We start from the raw sequence: 26,771 nt of genomic DNA on the forward strand, positions 1-26,771 counted from the left end.
TTTTTGTAGTTCCCAATATGCCACATCAATACCACATCACAAGTATAAAAAGCTCTTAAGCCATCTCCAATGGTTAAATCTTTCAATGAACTTTTTTTAATTTTCAATATGTCACATCATACCACATCACAAGTATAAATATCTATTATTAATTTATTATCTCCACAATAAAAGAAACCTCTATATAATTTTTTTCCTACATTATAAATCATATATATTTTTTATTTAATATATCTATATAATTTTCATTTAATATTTTAATTAATTTATGATTCCAATGTAATTTATTTATAATTTATAATTAATAAATTAATAAATTTATGATTTTAATTTAATTAAATTTATAATTAATTAATTTATTTGATTTATTTATTTAGTTAATTAATTAATTTATTTATTTAAATTAATTAATTTAATTAATTTTTAATTTTTAATTAATAAATTAATGAACTTATGATTTTAATTTAATTTAATTTATAATTTTTATTTAATATTTAATTAACTTATGACTTTTAATTTAATTATAGTCATTTGTATTTTTAAACTTATCAAATATATTTATTTTCAAAAGAAATATATATAATTTAATTATTAAATAAAATATTTAATTATTTTAAAAAGTCAAACATGTAATATTAATTATTCAATGATTAATGGCTCAATCTTCAAGAGAAAAAACAGGTTTGATATTTCAAATCTGCTCTTAAAATAAAAACCTCAAAACTTATGTCTCTATTCATTAAAGTTTTTTTGTTTAACTTTTTAAATTTATAAACCTTTTAAAAAGATTGCATTGGAGATGCTCTAAACTTCCTGCAAAGAGTTGACACATCGATTGGAGTATTTATGTTGTCTCCAATTAACTGTCTGTATTGGAGAAGTTGAAGCGTCTACGTAATCTGACTGTGAATCTCATTGTGAGTTGGTTTGTGCTTGAAATATGTGTTTTGTAGTTTAAACCATCTTTAAATCCCATAAATGATCTGAAATACTTAATAGTAAGATTGTCGAATTAATTTAATGATTCATTTTGACTAAAGTATATGAGTTCGTTTGCACTTAAAACAAGTGTTTTAGGTTCCATCCAATCTTAAAAAAGGTCTGAAACATCCAAAATTATTGGATATAGATTTATGCACAAATTGCTGAAGTTTTTTTGGTTCATTGACTGCATTGACAGAGCAAAGAATGGGTGATGCAGAAACTATCAAGGAAATTATATCAGAAGTTGATACAGACAATGCGGACCTCGCTTTAAAATTTGCCAATGGTTTCGTTGTTATACCTGAAACTTCTACTGGCTTTCAATCCAACCGCAGGACTCAGATTAAGTAGGAGGAAATCTGTTCGCGAAACACAAGAAGTGAAAGTTATGTAACTTGTTTTCCCGGGACCGGCAAATCTAAATGTTTACCTCTGAATGAATATTGGATTTTCTTGATATTTCATTGTCATCATTGTGATTCAAGTGGAAAAGTGTCACACTTCATGTGTCAAATGATGGATATGATGGATTGAGCCAAACTCCATATCATGTCTATGAAGCTCTGTTAATGGTCCATGATGATTGATGAGGCTCCGAAAATAAACAGCAAATATAAGCATGCATTTGAAAGATTCATATAATATTTCTGCTTTCAACTCGGGCCATGCTTTATGGCCAATTCAAATTCTCAATGCAAAAAGTAGCAAGCAACTATATGAAATACATCATGCGAGAAATGAGACTAGCGATCACATATAAGACCCAAAAATATAAATTATCATATCTATGCGAACAAGACCATGGCAGAGACATGAACTAAGCTCTCCTCAAGGCGCTTGATCAAGCTTATCACGCTCTCGTGACCATGCTTCCATTTCCTTCTCATGGTTTCAGAGCGGCCTTGTTCGACGACCGGATGCCCGGCCGCAGAGGAGGGCGTTCCTGGGGATTGGGTTCTCATCCCTCCATGAGTTGGCCGGAGAGTAGACTCGGAGATAGAACTGCTGCCCCAAATACTGTCTTGCCCAGTTCTCTGACCTGATGTTCCACAGTCCTACATTGTCCAATGGCATGTAGATTGCAGACCATGATTTGGGGTACACCTGCAAATAAAAACCACCATCGATCACTATTTAGAATCGACTAAATTGAATCCTTGTATCCTCACCTGAACTGTGCATCGAGCTACTGCATCTCTCAGGTTGTAACCATCCCTGCTTGCTGCTGTCCATTGCCCTCCATCCATTCTGAAACTAAGCAATCAGTAATCTGAAACACGAAGTCACAGTTCATACAAAATGGCAGCGAGCTAGCCTCACCCGACGACCCAGAATGAGTATCCGTCGATGTGCCATGACTGCACGGTGTCCTCCCCGTTCTCGAAGATGATCTCGACGTAATCTCGCATGTTAGACGCCATGACTGAGGTCTGCAGATAACCAGACCCATAAGTCGGGTTATCTGGAATGCTTCCCAGGTTAAACACTCCCTGGATTTTGTAGAAATCGGCCACTTTGAGCGGCGTGTCGGCCGGAATGAAGGAGACACTGTTGACGGCGTATCTCTGTTTGCCATTGATGACCGGAGCAGAGTTGGCAAGCCTAATGGTTCTGGTGGTGTTCACGAGTCCATAATGATATGAACCTTGTGGATTTGGCCTCGGTCCACTTGCTGTCAGATTCCATCTAATGGATCGCGCCTGGTTGAGCGACCAGTCAATCTGAATAGTCGGCCCTCCCGGAGCTGGACCGGATGACCGCCCCCCGGAGTTGCTGTACCGGAAGACGGCGGTGGTCGATAGCACGGTGCTCGTGAACCGCGTGGAGACGACGATGTTGTAGTCCATCGGAGGCTGATCGGCCGTGACTAGAAACGAGCACGACTGGCCCAAATGGAGGTCGAAGGAAGAGTAAGCGTTTTGGAGAGTGTGCGATCCTTCCACCTCCACCAACAACAATGTGTGTCCTTGGATTCTTATGTTCAGTGATGTGGCCAATCCCACGTTCGATATCCGGAAACGATATGTTTTGCCTTGGTCCACGGTGAAGGTGTTTCCGTACTGTCCTCTGCCATTGATCAGGACGCCATCAGGGAAGGGAAGATCTTTGCCGCTGTCTAATATGTATCTCAGATCCTGTAAAAGTTCAAGACCATCGATCAAGTAGGTTTCGTGCAGCCTTGGGAAGAAGTAGGCGAAGGGATGGAGCTTACAGTGTGGTTAGCTTTGAACCAGTCACCGACCAAAAGCGTGTAATCATCTGCAGGAGGAGGGAACGGGACGGGGATCATCGGCCGGCTCAGGATTCTGATGCCGCCAAATCCGCCGGCGGCCTTGTGGAACCCCAGAGATGGGAAGTAGAAGTAGCTTCCGATCTGGTCCTTCAACTGCATGACGTAAGTGAAGTTGCCACCGGGTGGGATCGGGCAGTTGGTGCCGTAAACACCATCCTGCCATGAGTTTCTCCTCTGCTGTATCCCATTCCTGCCAAACAACTGCGGATGAAGAAACTGGAAGAGGAGCAGAAATGGAGTAAAAGTTACCATGAAATGAGGAAGGGCTCGGGCAAGCTGTTGAAGACATTGATGATGATGTTGTCGTTGGTGACGGCATCGATCGGTGGTCCTGGAAACTGGCCATTGATCAAAATCCCCTGCCACAATTAAAAGAAGCTCCTTGAGCATCCAGAGAACAAGAATAAAGCAACCCCACGATCCCCACACACACACACCTGTTGCTCGACACCAAGAGGCCAGATATAGCCATAGGTCACGTTCCAGGTGTAGAACCTGTAAGGGTTCTCTCCCAGGACACAAGAAGGCAGCAAGAGCAGCAGAGAGAAGAAAGAGACCAAGAGGCTGCTGCTCTTCCCCATCCTGAACATGATGAAGAATGAGCAAGGAGGAGGAAGAGGAGAAATGCGAGTCCAAGAATGGATCCGTGGCATGATATATAGCAGGTGTCGATTATTTCTGACAGTGGGATAGTCGGCGGCCGGCCCCTCTTGCAGGATGTTTGAAAGTAGTGCGACATGAACTGTGAATTTACTGGGTTCGTTAAAGATTCACATTAGCATATAGTTTAGGTAAATTTTTGTGTTCTTGAAAGAAAGATCCTTAGTTGGAGATCTCGAGTAGTTTGCAAGATCCTCCCCACCTGCTACTGTTCCTACTTTTTCTTGTTCCTACTTCAATGTTTGCTAGCTGGACCGTCACTGGCACTACTGCCTGTCACCGATCCCATCCGCTCCACACTGTCAGCGTTGCATTGCTTCTTTATTACGGCCATTGATCTTACTGCAAAACCATGAAAAAAACATGGAAAACCAGATTGAGAGGATCACTAGTGGAAGGACAACCGACATTGGATGCTCTGTGGAAATCTACCAGTAATGACTTAAAAACTAAGTCAAAGATTTTAAAAATTCCAGATTTCATGGAAAAGATACAGAGACTTACCATGTGAAAGGGCAGGGTTCTTCCTTCCAGTTCCGCAGCACGAAGACTCTGGTCCCATTGATTAAGTTATAACCTTAATTATTATAGCGCGTCGGTGGGATTAGAACGCCCCCATCTCGATGCATCATTGCATTGTATCTAATCTAATCGTCCAAATCCATGGACGGTTAAATCTCCATCTCTTAGTCAAAGTCAAACATGGAAAGTAAATAAGTTTTAAATGAGGTTTAATTTCATAATTTTCTTATCATAATGTTTGGTGGGCTTGAGCTGACCCATTGGGAAACTGTCCAGCTGTCCGGCCCACATATTTATCCGGCCCATATAGATGGCGGGAAACAGAGACCGGTCCCACCGCTACGCGGGTGCCTAGATGGCGTTCCCGCCAGTAACGATTTCCCGCCATCCCAAGACGCCTCTTTATTGGCTTTCGGCCGCCCCCGCTTCGTATCTCATTCCTTCTTCAGCCTTTTTCCTCTTCTCTTCCTCCTCGTCCGCCGCTCCTCTCGTCTCCGATCGGCTCTGGAATCTCGATGGACTCGGAAACAAAGGCAACCCCTTCTGCTATGGCCAAGAAGAGGCCTTTCGCCTCCCCGATCTCTACACTGGAATCGTCGGGCAAGGTCTCGCCGGCTGCCGACCAGATCTGCACGCCGGAGAAGCCACCGCAGCGATCCAGCAATCGAAGGCTCGCCTTCTCCATTAACGATGTGCGACGAGTCGCCTTAGGGCTTCAAAGGCCACCTGATCGGTCTAATCTTGTTCAATCCGATGCCAATCTCTCGTCGGTGGAGGACCAGCTTGGGGATGGCACGGCGCCTAGTTCCAGTCCCATGTTGCTGAAGGCTAAAACACTCCTTCCTGAAAAGTATGCTCTTCTTTTTACCCCTTTGACTTCACATGTGCGATTCTAATCAAGATAGCTTTCTCGATTGCCTCATTTGATTCTAGTATATACAGATTAATAGGAAACGCAATCGTCTTATATTTTTAACTTTTTAGAGTAATCATGCTTGAGCGGCATTTATCTTAGAATCTCAGTTATAATTAACTAGTTCATTTTGTGATTAGATACGAGTTGCTGTGTGAATTTTTCAATGCCATGGAGACCTCCATTCGTTTGCTTAGGCTAAAAGGGGCGTCGATGCCTACCTTTTCCAACGTCTGCAACAGTATTCAACATTTGACAGAAAGGTAAAAAATTCTGGCACTATGAATTGGGCACTTCAATTTTGTCATGAAGTGGTTTAATTGCTTATTCAATTGTGTTTTTAGTTTTCTTATGAGGTTATTCTTCAAACTTTCAGGCGTTTCACCTACACGCATTTAGCACAGTTAAAATACATTCTACCTGAAGCTATAAGTCTCAAGAAGATTCTTGTTCATGATGAGCGTACTTGCTGCATGAAGCCAGAGCTTCAAGTTAATTTGCAAGTTGATGCTGTGGAAAAGATCATCAAGGGAAAAAGTGAAACTGGGTATACAGTCTTAAGGACTGTTTTCAGAGAAAGGCTTCTTGGTTTCGTAAATGAACATCCAGAGGTAATGGAACCAAGTTTGTCCCTTTCCTTCTGCTAAATTTAGATATATATTTTTTTTGTTTTCAATTTTCAATCAAGTGTTTAAGTTAATAAATGATCATCATAGTGTTCAGTTCTTCTTTGAATTTACATGGTATAGCACCGAATGATTATATTATCTGTATTGAAGATTGTTCTAGAACCATTTCTGATTGTAAGTTTTGTACATCAGGGAGATGCGGTGCCAGAGGATGAGCTCCCACATCCATTTAATCAAACAAAATTGATTATGCGACCGAGTGTTGACATCAATGCCAATGCAATATGCAGCGAATCTTCATCGAATGCTGCTACCCAGCAGCCCTTTTTAGTTGCATCTCTCATGTCTCAGTCCTTTCAGAGGCGTTTTTCTAAATTTGCCGTTCCTAATTCAAAGAAAACTCCTTTGTCATCTCTTGGTGAGGAATCAGCTATCAATGAAATTGCTGCATCTACTGCTTCATCACCTGCAAAATGTGCCTCTAGTCCACCAATGTGTCGGAAGTCTTTACTTGGTTCGCCTGCATCAACAATCATGTTGAGAAAACGTGGAGGCGATGAAAGGAAAGATGGGCACGAACATAATGATCAAGAGGGAACTCCTGCAAAACTCTTATTCACTCCATTAAAGATAATGTCTAACACTCCGGAATATCCTACACCGAAGAGATGCAGGACAACTAGCTGTGACGATCCACTATTGAACAAATCCGAGAAGAGGTCAACCCGGACAAAATTGTTTATGACTCCAAAGAAGAGTGGAAAATCAGTGGCTGAGGAGGGTTTAGATAGAACTGCATCTACTGATGTCCTCAGTATTCTACCAGAAGCTCTGTTAAAATCGGTGAGTAAATTTACTTCCCTTTCAGTGAATATGCACTACTTGAAACAAAGCAAATGTGTGCCTAATCAATTTGCTTGCATCTTTTTCCAGATTAAGGAGAAGGAGAAGAAAGCAGTACAAGAGAAAGAAGACGGTGTTGTGGAAGCAATTAAAAGGCAAAAGTTGATAGCTTCTTTGCCCAACGTTTTCAACATGATCCTACTCGCTTATCAGTCATGGCAGAGATCTGTTGTGCCAAAGCATGAATTGATCAATAAGTTAATATCGAGTAACTCTAAGATAGTTGATAAAGGTAAGGCAGAAGGAATTCATGCTGGAATTTGATAAGTGATTTGTAAATGTTTTTGGAACTAAAACAACTGAACATGAATTTGCAGGTGAAGTGGAAGAACAGTTGAAACTTTTGATAGAATTAGTTCCAGAATGGATCTCTGAAAAGACTGGCAGCTCGGGGCTCAATCTATGTTGGTAAGCCTTTACAATCACGATTCTTATTCTGAGTTCTGCAATATTCTTTGTAGTCTGTGAAGTCGTTTGTTCTGCAGCAAAACCTTGATTGTACAATGAAATCCCTGCTGACTCATTGCAAAATCTTGTTTTTTTTTCCAGCGTAAACAAGGCATCAAATGCAGATGAAATCCGGAGAAGATTATTAGAAGCAGAATAGAAGAGAAGTACCAGAAAGCTACATGGTTGTCTACTAACTTCAGAACAAACTGCAGATAGCACTTATTTTGATCAAGTGTTGGTGTCATGTTCAACATTTTCTTTTTTGTCCAGAAGCTTGAATCAAAAGTGTAAACTTTGAATACCAGTCTTTTGGTGTTTAAGTGCTATTTATAAGAAGAATGGTGCCTGATGGCACACTTTTCATGTATGTTATGGTCTTCAGAAGCAAAAAAAAGTCCTAGATTAGTATAGCAATAATCAGTTCACCATGTGTTTTTGTTACTGAAGGAGTAGGTGTGGTAGTGTAAATGAGCTGAGTGGAATTTGATTGTTATTGTGTTCAAGATTATTAGGAACAACTAAACATGAAACAAAGATGAAAGTATTGCCAACTAAGCCGGGTAGAGAGTGAATTAGTCTTCCACCCTTTGTTAAAGAATACTTGTCATTTACAGCTTTAGAACTATTTGTGATATCAAAAAAAAAATCATCCTTGAACATAAATAACTTCTTTAATGTCAAAAAATCAACAATGACAGTTAATTTCTTGCTATTGATTATTTTGCTTTAATGTTGATTGTTGAAGTAATAGGCTGTGCATTGATATGCTTGCTTTGTAGGATATCTTTGTTATGAGTTTCGTAGTTTGGTCAAAAGGAATTAACGAACCAAATGAGCTCACGGTCAACGAATCAAACATCATAGAGAAAAACAATTGGATAGATTCAATTTAGAGTTATACGATTTATGACATTGTTACACTTTTAATTCATTTCTAAGAGCATCCACATTGCTGTTAATGCGGGAAGCATTAACACAAGCCGTAGTCCAACAGTCCTTGTCGTACACTGGTTAGTATTGCTCGCTGTCACGGCCACCATGCCGGCATTCGCACTATGAAAATGAGCAACATTGCAGTAAGCCATGATAGTTACATCATTTTCTATCAATAAAAATTATTCGATCCTTAATTATCTTTATGAAGCACTCCAGTTTGTTCGTCCTTTGTAATACTGCCCTTTATCTTGTTTGAAAATCTCACTTTTGTAAGATATTGAGCATCTTTCTGGATGATCTAATGCTGACACTTGATATAATGTGCATCTTTATATAACTAATTATATCAGATGAGCATTCTGAAAGACAAATGAAATAAATATACAGCATCCTCAATGCAACATATCGACACCTTTTCTGGATTTTTACATAAATAAAAGATTTGAAGAAACTAAAAATTTACCGATACCAAATAAATTTTCACCTCAACTGACGATGATAGGAGAAGACTGCACTGCAAAAAGAAGCAGCTTGGTTGTTTGCTCTAATAGTTCTTATGCTCCACTCAATGGAAGATTTTGGAGTGCTAGGGACTACGAAGTTCAGCCAAACACTCAGCCAACATCCCATAGTATATTACTCTTTAATGGATTAATTTCTTTACTTGTATAGGTCTTGATGGCATACTATGCTTGTACCAAGAAGACTTTGGAAATCATCTTTGTATCCACCCCAAATTTTTACATTCAAATGCTACGTCACATAAGTGGTTCTTTAGAGCTGTATCTACTATTTGCATCTGATCAATAAGATCTCTGGAGGTGTATCAATCTAGTCTTTGGCGGTCTTTGGAAGTGTATCCCCTTTTTCAAAAGTTTTCTTTAGGTGGGCTCAAGATATTTGCTCTAGCTTGATATAAAAGAAACAAAACAGCTTAGCTTGCACTCACTCTCCGTGCGCTTCAATATTTTCTTGTATCAAGGCTTTTATATCCACACCTTTTTGCCATCCAGCGCAATTACTTGGCTGCAAGAAGAGTGATATGTATTAGCTGCAAATTCTTATGGTCGAGATTCGAGGAGAATTCAATTCATAATACTCTTCACAGAAAGAAATTAAACTAGCAGACACTACCAGACTTCCTCATGTGACAACTAACTACAATGTACAGACTATCCAATCAAACTATTTTACCATGTGTAAGGAGCATTTTGCATAAAGATTAAGAATATAAGTAATGTAACTAAAACATGTTGTATCATAAACACTAGAGATTCTAATTATAATACTAAACCAAAAACAAGTGATTAGAGATGAAAAATAATTATAATAGGAATAAAGTGTATAGTAGAACTTCTGAAGGAAAAAAATTAACAAAGTTTCAAAACTAAATGGAGTGAGATTTCATAAAAATATTTGTTCGTTCTACGCCTTCTTTCCCAAGACTATAGTGTGCTTGCTTTCTAGGAGATTCCTTATCAATGGATTCTTCAGGTCTTCTTTTCATTCCTATTCTTGAACTCCATAATATGAACATAAGCCCAACATTGCAACTTAATAATATAGGAGAGTACCATATAACTAGCATAAAATTAAGAGATTGTGGCAATCAGAAGATGCAACCAAAAATACTAAAAAAATTCTTCCATTTCACCGCAAGTCTCTTCGTAACCTATTTTGAAGAAATGTCTCTATCGATAATTTGTCATTTAAAAAAATACCATGAATTAAGTTCATAACAAAATATATTATATCCATATATGTTGAAGAAATGGCACTAGAAGATACGTTTCGTGGTACTTGTATTGTTGGGAATGTGTTACAAGTAATTAGAAACACTTAGGGAAATTCTGCTACTACTAATTTCAAGATAGGTCCGATCAATTGTAGTCTAACTTACCTGGCACTGAACTTGCATTGTGATTGGAAACCATACATGTAGTGCCTGTTAATGTTGTAGATGTATTAACAGGGATGGACATAATGTAACACCTAGAAGAAGAATGCAGTGGGTGAGCAGCAGACCGATGTGCAGCTGAGCTGGAAATTTTCTTCTCATAACCAACCAAATGGGAATGATGCACCCTATTATGGCAAAAAGAAACACCAAAAAATGCATGAGAAAAATAAAGTAGTTGCAAACCGAAAGAATTCAAACTTCTTTTGGAAGTACAAACTCGAGGAGCATTACCTACCAGTATGAATATATTATAAAATGCCAAGTGTAACTATAAAATTCTAAATATAACCCAAAGAAAGCATATAGAAGCTAAATCTACAATTTTGGTTAGTTGAAAGCTGGGTTACTTTCTATGACTTGCATTATTTTCCTTCAAATCACTCAACATGCTCAAAATTCAACAAACAAAGACCAAAATCGCACTTTGTCATTAGTATTTTGTGCCCACATTACATTTAGTTATTCCATTTTTTGCAGAAAAGGGCAAATAGCATAAGTAGATAGACAGATTGAGTGTATAGTCACAGATAAATAATGTTTTTACACAGATTAGTCAACTGATCTCAAATTCATTTTGCCTAGAATGTATTACTCATATTATGAAATGGTTTCATGTGGGTACCTTCACTCCCTTCTAATGATCAAGATAGTTGACGGATTTGTGTCTTTATCGTCAACCAAGGGACGAGATCAACCTAACAATGCACACTTGAGGATGTTCTTCCACAGCCCTAATATAAACCTTAAAAAATGTCAGAAAATAGAAATTACTCATATATGTCAGAAAATGTCAGAAAACAGTACTCATATGTCATTTATTTCAATTGAGTCTCCATTTTTCATATATACTTGATCTTTCAAGACCTTGCTAATCATGTGTGGGTTTTAAAAAGTTCACCTCAAGTACACCTTAAAAGGTCAAACAATATAAAAATTTAATCAATAGGGGCAATGACCTCCAAATCTAATGAAAGGTTATTGAGAAGCTTAGAAAGTCCTAATTTTGTACATGAAGCAAAGATAATGACTAAAAGTAAAGCGAGAATGAATTAGAATTGTTACCAACCACACCTTTGCCTCTATAACTTGTTTCACCTAGAATTGTTACCAACCACACCTTTGCCTCTATAACTTGCTCCATGGTGAAACGGCTGAGAAAGTGAAATAATAATTTCAATAAATAGATTCAAGAAATATATGGCTAAGCATATATAGGATGAAGCCATGAAGAAATATTTTAAATGTCATCAATGTATTCAGTTTAGAACAAACCTCTATCTTCTCACCAACGTGTGCTCGGTACTGAACACATTCACAGTATTTGAGATCTCTGGCTATATAATGGTGCTCAACTTCACATCCATATAAAATAATTTTGAAATTGTCCGGCATGTGCACATATAGAATTGAGCAGTATACCTGTAGGATTACAAAGACATGTCTAGAAATAACAATAAAATTTAAAGTGTTTAGAAAACACAAAATGACTTATGATAAGTAGAATATATAAAGTAATACTCGGAGAGAATAGCAAAGTCTCCTTGCAATATGGTTTTGTGTTTTCTGCAAGCAAATACTATTTGTACGCACTTGATTAGGTGCTCCACTTATCAATATATATGGAAACCAGAAAATATCAGCACTAAATTGTTTGACTAATAATAGGTGTCAATGGCTCAATACATCAAAACTATATAAATATTCAGCTAAAGTTCAACAAGACAAGATTTGAAGTTTGGGAAGGATCACAAGTGCATGGAAGAAGACTTATTATATAGGTAGAAACATGATAATGGATTACATATTTGCACATATGTTCAGACATGGCAATATAAAATGCAGCAGATTTTAATTTCAAGAATATGAAAATATTAACCTTTTCATCAATTTCAAAATCAAGTTCTGTCTCCCCTGTGTCATTGTGCCATAAGTTATATATGATTATTTTAGTACCATGATTTCCCATATCATTAAACTGCAAAGTAGATCGAGATGAATGTGATTCTGTTTGCCGGGACAAAGAAACATGATGTTACCATCATCTTAATATATTTTTAAAAAGCTCATGCAGTGCCGCAAGAGTATTGGATCCATTCCACCACCATCGTTTTGTTGTAAAATCAAATCAAGTCAAAAATTCAAGGGAAAATTAGTAAAGGAAAACAAAACACTCTCCTCTTAATATTAAAAACGAAAATAAAAGAAACAAATATTTATTTGATAACAACTACCTTGAATTAATAATGAAGGTTTGCTTGAATGTTGATTACTAAGTTTATCAATTTTGACAAATGTAGAACCATTACTTATCTGGATCACAGGCAACATTAGAATATTGTCAATTTACTCATAGCTCACCAAAGGCTTTCTAAAGCATAAACTAATGCAACTGAAACCCCCACAAAATTTACTATGACATTGAAACATATAAATAAGCCTCCTATATCAAGAAGAGAAAGCTATTCTCATAGAGAAGGCAGGCTGAAGGTCTTGCCTCATCAAATGCTTTATCAAGAAGCTCTGCTATTGCTGGAAATCAAACAAAAGAGATAAAGCAAGATAGTTAGTAAATTGTTGAAAAAGAAAAATCATATTGATTAGATGCAACAGTGGATACACCTCCAAAGACCCACTTATGTGAAGTATCATTTGAATGTAGAAACTTGGGGTGGACACGGAGACGATTTCCAAAATCTCCTTGGTACAAGCATAATATCTGTCCTACATAAGTTTAAGAAGAAATTATGCCATTAAAGAGTAATATACTATGGGATGTTGGCTGAGTGTTCGGTTGAACTTCATAATCCCCAACACTCTAGAATCTCCTACTGAGTGGAGCGTAAGAACCATTAGAGCAAACAACCAAGCTACTTCCATTAGAACTGCAGTCTTTTCCCATCATCGCCAGCTAAGGTGAAAATTCATTTGGTATCTCTTGGTTTTTGTTTTCTTAAAATCCTTCATTTATGTAGTAATCCAGAAAAGGTGTCTGATATGTTGCACCTATAGATGCACATTATATCAAGCGTCAGCATTAGATCATCCAGAAAGATGCTCAATATCTTACAAAAGAGAGATTTTCAAACAAGATATAGGGCAGTATTACAAAGGACGAACAAACTGGGGTACTTCATAAAGATGATTTTTTTTATTCTTTTATGATTCTATGATTTAGATTCTCAGCCGAATAGGAGTTGGTGACTGGTGCAAAACCTGTCTAATCCTTAAGGTTTAGAACCGATATGGAGATGGACATCACAAGCTGTTCTCTGCAAAGTTAACTGGCTGAACTCTACCTGTTCGTTTTACAAGAAAAAAAAAGAACGGAAAGGACTCTCTTCTCCTTCCTCAGTTTCTCCCCACCTTTCAGCTTGGTTTACTTAGATGGATAACCAGGAAGAGGAAGAAACTAGAAAGGGGGAAGGTAAGCAACAAAAACACGACCATGCAGTCCTCATTACCTTTTCATCTATCTTCTTCTACCTTCTCCCATTCAAAATGTACAACCACAACGCTCATATAAATGAAAACAAACAACGCATTCAAGAGAGTGATTACTCTCTCAGCAGATTCAAACCCTTGGAAATGAAGAAAAAAATTAACACCAAAGGATAAAATCAAGCAACACTTACATAGCAAAAACAGACCTTTATGATTCCTTCAACTCTTCAAGTTTAGTGACGCTTCCTGTGAAACCCCCAAGAATCGTTGAGCAACAGATGCCCTGTTAAGAAAACATGACCTAGCGAGAAAAGGGATGTGCAATTTGTAATTTTACATGAATGGGACAGATAACCACTCGCCCCACCGACTATTTCACCTCCACGCGTACGGAGGATTGAAGGGCCGCATACAAGTTCGGGTGACCGTATATAAGAAAGTAGGTTTCAACTTTCAAGGTTCGCAGTTAGTTACGTCGTCTTTTACAGTTTACTACTGACTCGAATTTTATTTTTATTTTTTCAAAAACAACCTTTTTTAAAAAAATTTATCAATTTTTATTGAAGAAGAATTACCGTAAAAAAAGTTATTATTGCCATACTAATGCTCTTTTTGAAAAAAAAAATGCATAGTCTTAGAATAATTTAAATTTTCGAAAATAATCACTAGGCACCGTCATTAATCAACAAGCTTCGGGTGGACAAAATTTAAGGCGTTAATATATTTTTAAAAATAAAGATTAATTTTTAATAAATAAATTTTTATATAAAATATTATTAAAGTCATTTAATTTTTTAAAGTAAAATTTAAAATGATAATTTTATAACTTATAAAAGATTATTTTCACAATTAAAAATTTATGTTACACAGTAGGAACCTTATCGGTATAAAAATTCACTTCTTTATTAGAAAATTGGAAAACATAAAAATTCTTGTATATTAAATTTTTAAGTATAATTTGTTAAAAAAAATAATAAATTTGTCTGATGAATTAATTAAATAAATAAAATTAAATTTCACCGATAAAATATTTAAAATATTAACTAATAGTTAACTACTAATAAATTATTGTAATATTATTAGCTTACGTTTTTAATTACTATTTTAATTTTTTTTATTCATCGATTTCAACTTAAGGAAATCTTGATAAATAAAATCATTATTATAAATAAAATTATTATTGTATCACCTAGGGTAAATGATTCAAATAATTTATATGACCTTGATATGGGATCAAGGGGTGTCATATGGCTAAAGAAGTCAATAGTTTCACTAAAGCCGTCAAAGAAAATAACAAGTAGCTCCAACCCCCACTCCCAACTCCTTGCCCCGACTCTACAAGGCTCTACGGTGATCGATCTTGATACCTTGTTCCTTGATTCAGATAGATCCCGGCTAAATCAGAATGGTGTCAACCACCAATAAACCAAGATGATACGTTGTCACTAGCTAAAAACGTGAGAAAAATAATTGTTATCCCCGAAGAAGTCGAGAAACGTAGCCATTTATTCTGAAATAAATGGGCAATGACAGTCATCTAATTTTGGAAAACATGGGTAATGAAGGCGACAATTCGAGGGCACGTGGAGAATGTGGAAATCAATCACAACCCTATAAAAGGTAGCATATTCTAACGGGCACGAATACACATACAAATAAACACAAAACCCTAACATCACGACTCTTCTATTTTTCTCTTCCATCAAAGATTTATTTGAATGTCGGAGTGGTTGCGCCGGAAAACTCCTTAGTGTCATTCTAACTTTTGCTCCTTGGTGTTTCCTTCTTAGCTTTCACCATACCATTCTGCAAAACCACGTGGCCAAGGGGCCAATGAGTCAATCAATTACCTTGACACCTATTCACCGGTGAGTTGCCCATTAGCATTCTTAGGCAAGATCAAATTTGGGAACTCCCTAATCATCATTCTAACTTGCTCTCCTTGGTGTTTCTTTCTTAAGTTTCACCATAGCATTCTACAATACCATGTGTCTAAGTGACCGTCGAGTTAGTCAACTTCGACACTTGTTCACTAGCGAGTTATCCATCGACGTTCTCAGGTAGGATCAAATTAGTGTCGTCTATATAAAAACTGAGTTAAGACCTAAACTGAGATGTTGAAAGATGGATGACACTGGCATGCCAAGGACACCAGAAGACCAAGTGTTATCACCATGGCCACGGATAACTTCAACAAATTGGTTACGACCATAGTGCAGGCAGTGTTGCAGGGGCAACCCCAACAACCGACACCGCTTGTGCCCGATCCCTCAACTGAATTATTGCCCCACTCTGTTGAGGTACCGCTCACGATCAAAGGTCGACCCAACCTACGAGAATGCCCCGTGTTGCATTCCCTGCTTAGGTTGGTGCTTCGGCTGTAAGGGAAGAATCTTTGGAATCCTCAGGGGAACCCCCGCATCAAAACCCCTCGAGGGGAAGGGCCTGCTCGTCTGGCAAAGCAAAGATCTCCTGGGCCCTCCATTTTCTAAAAGCATCCTTCAAGATAAGTTGTTATGACACTTTCGGGGACTGCAAATTGGATAATATACTGGCGTAACTGATCCTGAGATCACATATACAAATTTAAGAATGCTTCTTTGTTGCATTAATATATAAACAGTGTCAATTGTCGAGTTTTCCTGACGACTCTCTCAGACTCAGCACAAAGATAGTTCAATTACCTTCTCGCATCCTCCATCCAGACTTTCAAGGATTTCAAAACTATTCTCATGCAGCATTTCGCCACCAGTCGGAGGTATCAAAAAACTCCACAAGATTTATTTGCCTTCAAGAAGAAACCTAATGAGGTCTTGAAATAATATTTGCAACGGTTCAATCGGATAGTCGTAGACGCATCTTTGGTCACCCCAGAGGTACATGTCAATGTCTTATCACAAGGCTTGACTGATAAAGACTTCTTTAGATCCTTGGTCAAGAAGCCCCCAGCCAACTTCTATGGGTTATAGGCTTGAGCACTAAAATACGTCCATGTGGAAGAAGCTCGAATAGCAAAAAGAAAAGAAGTTTCAACTCCCACCTCTATCTCTTGTTAGGATGTATACTAAAAGTCTAGCTTTTTGTAAACATTTATTTTGAAATAAGAATCACATTGGACAAATGTCTGTATTTATGTTAAATGCAGTTGTCCATTTAATTTATATTATAGATAACATGGTGTGTGATGCCACACAGAAGATCATGGTATTAGTTCCTTATAAATTATAAATAATAGCTCACAACCAAGATGGATTGGGACAAACTATTAGAATGGTTATAGTGTAATTTGGTATTAGTTTATCTTAACTATAAAATTACACTAGTACACTATATGTGTATTGAGCAGGACCATTGGAGGTTGTTTCTTTTTATACTGACTACATAAAAGAACAAAGTCTCTGTTATTATGGATGTGCGTACTTTTAATCCCAATATAATAACAAGCACGTATACTTAGTATTTATTTCTTTGATTTATTAATGGGTGAGATTTAGTTCGATAAATCAATAGGTCTGATAAGTTGAGAAATGATATTATTTATATGATGTGTTGTTAATTATAAAAGGAAATTGTGTCCTAGTAATCTAGGTTGATGATGTCCCCTTGAAGAGCTCATAAGGATTGTCATATAAACCCTGCAAGTGGACTTAGTCCGGCATAACAATAAAGTTGAGTGGTACTACTCTTGGAGCTAGATATTAATTAAGTGAGTTGTCAGTAACTCATTTAATTAGTGGGCATTCGATATCTTAAACACAGGGAGATTAACACACTCATGATAAGGGGGAGGCATAATGTAATTTGGGATTGGTGCGGTAGTTCAATAATAACTCTTTAATTGTATGAGTTATTATTGATTAACTTGAGTTAGGTGTTCAGGGCGAACACAGGAAGCCAAGCTCATCGGGAGACCAAAACCAATTTCTTCTCTCAGTCCATGTTGTAGCCTCTATAAAGCCTTGTATCTACCAAGTCCACTTCTTACCCAAGTAATGGACCGGCCACATCCTTGCTTGGAGCAAAGGGGGTCGACCAAGCATTAACTTGGAGCCCAAGAGGTGGCCGGCCAAGCCATGCTTGGTGTCCAAGCATGGGGTCGGCCACACCATTAGAACTAAAGGGAGATTTTATTTTTTTGTTAAAATCTTTCCTTTTGTAGTCATTCATAAAGGAATTTAAAAGAGAAATTTTAATTTTAAAATTTCCTTTTATAGCCATCCTCATGGTTTTAAAAGAGAGTTTTAAAATTTTAAAATCTTTCCTTTTATACCTATCTACAAAAGATTAAATAGAGATTTTAATTTTGTTAAAATTTTTCCTTATTTGTAGTTATCTATAATGTTTAAAAGAGAGATTTTAATTTTTGATAAAACTTTCCTTTTTTGTAATCATGATTTAAAAAGAGAAGTTTTAATTAATCTTTACTTTTTATAGTTGTCTACATGTTTTAAAAGAGAGCTTAATTTTAAAACTTTCCTTTATTGTCATGTACAATAGGAAATTTAGAAAAGAGAGATTTTAATTGTTGTTAAAATTTCCTTTTTAATGGGAGGCCAGAAATAAGGAAATTTTAATTATGTTTAAAACTTTCATTTTTTTGCCGTGACCAAGGATTATCAAAGAGAGATAGAGAGTGCCTCATAAAATATATACACATAACCTTAAGCCTCCTCTCTTTTCCTTGGTATGGCCGGCCCCTTCCCTTCTCCCATTCTCTTAGGCCGGTACCCCACTTATCTCCTCTTTTGCTTCCTTAGGGCCGGTGGTATCAAGGATTGAAAAGTCCTTGTGCCCGGTTGCTTGGAGAGGAAGAAGAAGAAGAGGAGAAGCACTTGGTGGCCGGTTGCTTGGAGGAGAAGAAGAGGAAGAAAGTTTTCTATTTTGGCATCCCTTGGTGGCTCGAGAGTCTTTGATGAGAAGAAGTGGTTCGGGTGGATTCCATCTTGGTAGATCGTTGCCCACATAACGTCCAAGAGGAGGAGAGGAATACAACAGAAGATCAAGAGGTCTTTAGCTACAAAGAAAGGTATAACTAATTAATGGTTTTCGCTTCGAATTAATTAGTTAGTTTTCTTTGTATGGATTCTGAAACACCAACACAAGAGACTAACGATTTTATGTTTCGATTTTGTATTTTGATTTTGCGTTTTGATTTTATGTTTCTATTGTGGTCTTTGTAGTTAAACCTAGAGTTACTGTAAAAAGTTAAATATCCAATTTCTTTGAAAGACTTTGTCTAAGAAGTGGTGGATGATCTCATAACCAAGAAGGCCTAGTGTCTCGCCATGTTTAACTTGGAAGCCAATCTTTGAAATAGATATTTAATCAACTTTTGTAATATGATTTAACTTAGGAAGATCACATCGGTTAAACTTGGAGTAAAAATGTTAAGTATCGATTCTAATCCAAGTTTAACTTCTGAAGAGCAACTTGGATTAATAATGTTAAGCATCATTTGCAATCCAAGTTTAACTTTAGTAGAGCACATGGGTAGCTAGGTTAAGTTCTGTGTTTGTACAAATTTTTGTACGGGGAAACAAAATGGAATCCAATTGTAACAACCAACATCTCTATCTAGTCGAAACGTAAAACTCCTCCTCCTCCTTCGCGAAATCAGGATTTTGCAAATCGAAGAGGAAAAAATGTGGTGTAGACAGTGGAAGCGGCCCTGCCTCCTACTCCGAGGTCGAGTCAAGGATTTTTTGAAGGATAATATTACGTCACTCCACTCGAGAGTGCTAACAATACGCCAAGGAATTGCGACTAGTAGCCGATCAAAGAAAGGCTATCTGCAGTCAACTTACTAAAAGATCTCCTGAGCCCTATAATTGTCGCCATTACCCTAGTCGAGAGGCGGATACCCAATGTCATCCTAACCGACGATCTCGCTCTCCTTCCAAATGATCCCGCAGCGACTCCTAGCCCTAGCGAGAGGCAGATTAGGCGAAGGACAAGGACAAGAAAGGCAAAAGCAAAGTCAACCCTTTAGGATAGTTAATATGATTTTGGGAGGTCCCACGAATGGCGATTCCACCAGAGCTCAAAAGGTTGACGGTCACCGATTGGAGAGCTATGGGGTTAGCATAGTCGAGGGGAATCTAGTGACCCCATGATCGGCTTTGAGCCTAGTGATTTGGAAGGGGTGGAAACTCCCCATGACGATACCTTGGTAATCTAAGCTTTCATCACTAACTACATCGTGAAGAGAGTGTTCATATACACAGATAGTTCTGTTAACATCATTTTCAAAAAAAACTTTTAATCAATTACAACTAGATGAGGAGGAATTGCATCCCATAAACGTCTCTTTGTATACATTCATCAGGCATTAGGTACAACTAATGAGTCAGATTTATCTCTCTCTCCTTGGGAGAGGAGCCCTTGAGAAGGATGAGACACATGCCTTTTCTTATCATGAATATTGAATCCTCTTACAACGTCATATTAGGGAGACCGACATTAAGCGCTTTCCAGGCTGCGATATCCATTTTCCATCAAAAAATTAAATTCCCAATAGAAAGTTAAATAGGAGAAATAAAAGGGAATCAATTGGCAGTCAAGAAATGCTATATTGATATAATTCAAACCAATTCCTAGAAGGCTCTCGGAACCAGAGATACCTTTTTCCAAGTTACCAAAAAAGTACCACTGACTCAACCCAATGAGGGTCATAAAGATGTGCAAATTCGTCCTGACCAACCAAGAGGAGTCATCCGAGTGGCCATAAATTTTGATACGGAACTCAAGGGAGAGTTCATCGCATGCCTCTCGTGCAACCAAGATGTATTCGCCTGGTCAACCAAGGAGGTCACATGCATATCTCCTTTTATGATGACTCATCGGCTAAACACACTTCCGTAAGTTTGACCTATTAGGTAGAAGAAACGGAGATTTTCACCTAAGCAAAATCAAGCAATTTAAGCGAAAATTGATAAACTGTTCAAAGCTGGGCACATACAGGAAATCTAATTTCTGACTTGGTTAGCTAATGCAGTACTAGTATCCAAGCCGGAAGGCAAGTGGAAGGTTTGCATTAACTTTTGACCTCAACAAAACTTGTCCAAAGGATTATTACCCAACTCCTCTGTATCCACCAGTTGGTAAGCTCAACTTTCAACTATGAGCTTATATGCATGATGGACACTTACCAAGGCTACCACCAAATCCCCCTGTCTCTTGAGGATCAAGAAAAGGTCAGTTTTATCATCTCTAAGAGGACCTTTTGGTACACTGTCATGTCATTCGACTTAAAGAATATAGGGATGACATATCAACAGCTTATGGATCATGTTTTCAAGAATAAGATTGGGAGGAATGTTGAGGTGTACATGGATGACATCCTAATTAAGTATGTTCGGCTTGAGACCCTGGTCTCAAACATTAAGGAAACATGCAACACTTTGAGACGATACGACCTCAAACTAAATCCCTACAAATGTATTTTCGGAGTCAAGAGCAAAAAATTTCATAGATATATCATCACCGAACGGGGAATCAAAGCTAATCTCGAGAAGGTCCAAGCTTTCCTAAATATGCTGCCACCTTGCAATCTTGGGGAGGTACAACGACTAGTTGGCCGCATCATAGTGCTTTCCCGATTCATTTCTCATTCGGCCACTCGAAGTTTACCCTTCTTTAAGGTATTGAGGAAAGCCACCAAGTTCAAATGAGATGAAAAATGTAATCAAGCCTTTATGGAACTGAAAGAATATCTATCCTGATTACCGTTCCTCTCTAAGCTGGTGACAAGTGAGATCTTATAAGTATACTTGTCAACTTTTGAAAAAGCAGTCGCTATGGTTTTGTTACGATAGGAAGACAAGGTGCAACACCAAATATATTTTTTGAGTCATTTATGAAAAGACGTTGAGAGTAAGTACACATATCTGGAGAAGTTAGCATTCGGGTTGACCGTGGTTGCTTGTCGATTGAGGTTATATTTTTTCGGCCACTCAATCATGGTCCTCACGAATAGCAATTTCGGTCAAGTGCTAATCAACCTAGAAGCCTCCAAGAGATTGATCAAGTGGGCGATTGAATTGAGTGAATATGACATCCAGTATGATCAGCCAAGAACTGATATCAAAACTCAAGCCCTAGTTGAATTTCTTATTGAAATACCCAACAGAGGAGTCGAGGGAACATGAAAAATTTATGTGGATGACTCATCCACTCGATAGGGTAGTGGAGTCGGGATATTATTGATATCCACCAAGAGGATGTGCACTAGTTATCAGTTTAGGTCGACTTCCGAGCGTCCAATAATAAAGCTGAGTATGATGCTTTACTGGCAGAACTTCAGGCAGCTAAGCAAGTTGGAGTTGTTGTTTCCTTGCGGCTGGCAAGAGGGGAGTGAATTGTCCTATACAAAATAACAAACACCTTTCTCAAATAATTGAGTTTTATCAATTACACACTTAATCAAAATATAAAGGAATTAAAAGAGTACGAGACATAAATTTTTACTTGGTTTGTAATCAGAGAATTGCTACTCCAAAGAAAGTCAGCTCAGTAAGAAGATCTCCTTATCGAACAAAATGTCAGAAGTCGAGAAGCCTCGTATACGAAAATGACATTCGGAAATCAAAAACAGAAAGAAACTTGAAGTATAAAGTGTGTTGTACAAAAAGGAAAAGACCAAGGCTCTATTTATAGCATACTAATTGAAACTGACCATTTCTGACTTGACCCGGTTTGGGCACCTTAACCCTCTTCAAGCACCCCTATGATGGAAAATCTTATCGTCTCGTAAACGGTTATGTGATAATCATGATTTCACTGGATTATTTTGATTCATATATGCATGGTTTGATTTGATTTCATAGGTTAAAATCATGGTTACATCACATTTTGTGCATTGTGTGTATTTTTGGATTTAATTGCAAATTACTTTATTTTTATATTATTTGATGCCAATATTTGATTCTTATTTTATAGGCATCAAAGGATCTTGAATTTGGATCTATTTGGACCGAAATTGGGCTCAAATCGGAGTTCAAACAAGAAGATCAAGCTTTGGAGCATTATGGGCCGTTCATCAAGAATAGGACAGATCTGGACCATCCATTGAAGATCTGGCCAATCCAACTTAATGGGGAGCAGATCTAAGCCATTGATGAAGATCCAAAAGTTTTGATGCAGATCTGAGCTCATCCAGCCATTGATCCAGTTTAATTAATCTAGGCCGTTCATTGAAGACTGTGCAGATCCGGGCCATCCAGTGATGATCTGATCGATCCGACCTACAGGAGGGTAGATCCAGACCCTAGATCAACATCAGTACCTTCGGATCGGATTTTGGGCAAGCTTTCACCGTTGATTTAGCTCCAAATCAATCTCAGCCGTCGGTTCAAATCTGAGATCGGTTTAAATGAGAAGCTACAGTGCTTCGTCGATCCTCCACAGAGCAGCTTCGTCCCGGCATGCGTCTTCTTCTGGATTTCGGCCCGATTCCTTCTCCAATCGTCCTCTCAAGCTTCAACTTCATTGTAGAGCTTCACGACAGCTCATCCCGATCATCTGGAGCCGCCGGCAGGTGTTCCTTCCGGCGCAATTCTCTTTTCTGTGATTTTCTATTCCCGCTGAGATTTGGAGGTGGTCCTCCAATCTACGGTATCTTCGTCCATCAGCAACACTCGGAGGTGGTCCGCCGGTGTTGCTGAACTCCATCCGATGCCCATCTGTCATCCACAGCTCCACTCCAGATTCAGAGATCCAGATTAGCAGATTTCCAGGTTTTCGGCACTTGAGTGGGTTCCGGGATGTTCTTAGCTTGCCGGGGGTGGTCCGTCGGTGTAGCTGAACCTTCCTCGAGCTGATACGCTACTGAGAGTATTCATTGAGGTCCAGAGTCGGGTGGTTTCGACTTTGGCACTCTTGTGTGACGGCAAGAGTGTGAGCTTGTTAGATGATTGTGAGAATGGATTGGTTTACATTTTAATTCATTTTGTTATTGTTTTTATAACTTAGCACAGATTACTTTTATGTTTTGTTATATTTTTATGCAAGTAGTTAGCATTTCTTTCCTTGTTGAAGCTTAGTTTAAGTTTTAGTTGATACTTGGTTACTTGTTTAGTGTTTAAATTCTAAGTTAGGGTTTACATCTTGCTTTAGATCATATTTAATTGTGTCTTGCTATTTTATATCTTAGTTTGATGTGTGTTAATGGATTTATCACAACGTAGAGTGACAATGCGTAATGATTTGTTCATTGGCACATAGTTAGGTTTCACTCTTGCTTTAGATTAATTTCTTAATTGCTGTGTTTTTCCTCTGTTAGATTTAGATTTAAAGCTTTTAAACCCCCAACTCCATTTTTATATCGAAAACCCCAAAAAATAGGAATAAAAGACAATCCTAAATTACATTCTACCGTTGGTTCCTCGGATCGATCCTGGGCTCGTTACTACAACATTATTGTTTAATTAAGGGGTTCAGTGGAAAATACATTTGTACAATTTGATTAGCGGATGTGACAGATTCGCTACATCATTACGCAACAGATAAACTATACAGTTTTATCCTGGTCCAGGCGCCTGGACCATCTCCGACAGCTCGGACCGCCTTCGACAAGAGTGCGTCAAGGAGGCGCCCTAGCTACCCAAGGCGGTCTGGGCACTCGAACGGTCAACAGCCTATCCACTGTCTGTTTCTCCTTTATTTTGGCTCTGTTCATTTAGGTGATTTCGGCCATCTAGAATAGGGCTCACACAAACCCAGTTTTTGGCCTTCTCCTCAAGCAAGCTTTCTCTCTGGCTTCTCGTCCCTTGGAAATGTCATGCACTTTCTTCTCGTCCGCTAGCTTACTCTTCCGCATCACCTCATACCTCGGACAAACTGAGCCCGGGCGACTTTTGTTGGTGCAACCTTAGGTCAAGGTTGACCTGGTTGACCCGACTCGAGGTGACTTGACTCGAGTTGTATTTTGATGTTTGACTTGGGAAGATTGTCGGTGCAACCTTAGGTCAAGGTTGACCTAGTTGAGTTGCATGTCGATGTTTGACGAGAAGAGAGTTGTATTCTTGATGTTTGACAAGAATAGGTGGTTGGGAGATTGTAGGTGCAACCTTAGGTCAAGGTTGACCTGGTTGACCTGATTCGTGAAAAGTCCAAGTATGGAGACTTGGCACTGGAAAAGTCCAAGTACGGAGACTTGGCACGGGGAAAAGTCCAAGCAGGTAGCTTGGCACGCGGAAAGTCCAAGTATGGAGACTTGGCACGGGGAAAGTCCTAACTGGGATGTTAGGCAGTGTGGAAAGTCCTGGTGAGTGAAGCCAGGCAGTGAGAAAGTCCTAACTGGGATGTTAGGCAGTTGGAAAGTCCTGGTGAGTGAAGCCAGGCAGTGGGAAAGTCCTAACTGGGATGTTAGGCAGTTGGAAAGTCCTGGTGAGTAAAGCCAGGCAGTGAGAAAGTCCTAACTGGGATGCTAGGCAGTGTGAAAACCCTAGTGAGTGAAGCTAGGTGAAAGTCCTGGTGAGTGAAGCCGGGCAAGGGAAAATCCAGATGGATCAAGGATGATCGGACATCTGGTGTTGAGAAGGTCAAGTAGGTCAAGGGAGTGACCGGATACTTGACACGAAGAGAAAAGTCCAAGTGGGTCAAAGGGATTGATCGGACACTTAGTGAGGAGTCTTAGCAGGTCAAGGGAGTGACCGGATGCTAAGCATGATGTACCAATAGGTCAAGGTTGATCGGATATTGGTTTGGAAGGTTTGGGACTTGGTTTGGGCAAAAACCAAGCTCTGGATCGGTCCGCATCGATTCAGCCGACTCGTTGTGTATCCGATCGATCGGTGACCGATCGATAACAAATGTAAGCAAAGCGCATTCAAGCTTCGATCGATGCAGGGACCGATCAAGATGAATCTGATCGGTCTCCACGACCGATCGAGACGCAGCCGAGAGAGGTGGGATCGATCCGTGGACCGATCCCGATCAGGAAACGAACAGAAAGTTGGGCAACTTTCTGTGGAGCAATCTGATCGGTCTAGGGACCGATCAGCCCAGGGCCTGATCGGTCCCCAGACCGATCAGAAGGGTCCTGGACCGATCAGGGTGGAGCCTGATCGGTCCACGATTCAACCGTTGAGTCACAACGGGTCGCTCCGTCTTCTCCGCTGGCTTCTGTCTTCACTGTGCAGGCTCGCAAGTTATAAAAGGAGATCAAGGCTTTGGTGCTTCTTCTTCCTTCCTTTTTTTCCTTCTCTTCTGCTGAAGATTTGTGGGTTGCGATAAGAGCTCTGTTGAGTTCCTTCCGAAAGCTTCGCGTGAGCTTCCCCGACTGGAACAGCTGCTGCTGTTAGGGTTTTTGAAGCTGCAGCTTCATCCGGACTCCAGTCGACGAGAAAGCAAGTTTGGTAGAGTGCTTGTGTATTCTTATTGTATTTCTTGCTTATTCTTTGTACTTGTACTCCTGTTTGCTGTTGCAAACAAGTGTGGCGAGGTTTCTCCACCCAGAAGGAGTTTTTATTAGCCGGTTTTCCGGGGACTCATCCACCGACGGATTGATTGGGTTCGTCCACCTTACGGACACGCCGAGGAGTAGGAGCATCATCTCCGAACCTCGTACATCGCTGTGTTAAGGTTTGATATTCTTCCTTTCGTTTCTAGTTTATTTTTCCGCTGCGCTAACGAATTGTAGGAAGAAACGAGCGATTTGGGGCGGCTATTCACACCCCCCTCTCTAGCCGAGTACGAAGGATCCTAACAACTTTCTCCCGTGTCATCCTTCTTACTAGCTACGTCTTTCGCTCGACTTCCTGTGTTCCTAAGTTTCTACAGACTTAAACACAAGGATCAAAACACAATAGGACTTAACTTGACTTGGTTGATCACATCAAAATTTTCACAGGGTGCTTACAATCTCTCCCTTTTTTATGTGAGCAACTTAAGTTAAGTTAGGATAAACCACAAATAAATAATAGTAAATTATCAAGTACATAATTTATAATTAATAACATTTAATGCAAAATCAAAAAAATGTATCCTCCCCTTAAAATTAATCTCTAATCCTCCCCTTTATCACATTAAAATAAAAAAACATTGGAAAATAACTTTGAAATAAATCTGAATTGAAGAATT

The 26,771-nt window shown here is 38.7% G+C and overlaps 2 protein-coding genes across 2 annotated transcripts; one reads left to right on the forward strand and one right to left on the reverse strand.

Annotated features, from left to right (window-relative positions):
- Positions 1-1,626: 1,626 nt before the first annotated feature.
- Positions 1,627-4,088, reverse strand: LOC121970489 (L-ascorbate oxidase homolog). The gene is made up of 6 exons (XM_042521247.1): positions 3,715-4,088; positions 3,527-3,636; positions 3,197-3,467; positions 2,305-3,119; positions 2,154-2,232; positions 1,627-2,088 (listed from the first exon to the last, which is right to left on the reverse strand). Exons 1-6 carry the CDS (start codon positions 3,928-3,930, stop codon positions 1,876-1,878), a joined length of 1,704 nt encoding a protein of 567 aa, XP_042377181.1. The 5' UTR covers positions 3,931-4,088; the 3' UTR covers positions 1,627-1,875.
- Positions 4,089-4,894: 806 nt separating this feature from the next.
- Positions 4,895-7,905, forward strand: LOC121970490 (CDT1-like protein a, chloroplastic). The gene is made up of 7 exons (XM_042521248.1): positions 4,895-5,309; positions 5,513-5,635; positions 5,749-5,983; positions 6,194-6,844; positions 6,935-7,136; positions 7,222-7,312; positions 7,454-7,905. The coding sequence occupies exons 1-7, from the start codon at positions 4,975-4,977 to the stop codon at positions 7,509-7,511; spliced, it is 1,695 nt and encodes a 564-aa protein (XP_042377182.1). The 5' UTR covers positions 4,895-4,974; the 3' UTR covers positions 7,512-7,905.
- The last annotated feature ends 18,866 nt before the right edge of the window (positions 7,906-26,771 follow it).

This window comes from Zingiber officinale, chromosome 4A (assembly GCF_018446385.1).
Source record: "Zingiber officinale cultivar Zhangliang chromosome 4A, Zo_v1.1, whole genome shotgun sequence".
Classification (NCBI taxonomy): domain Eukaryota; kingdom Viridiplantae; phylum Streptophyta; class Magnoliopsida; order Zingiberales; family Zingiberaceae; genus Zingiber; species Zingiber officinale.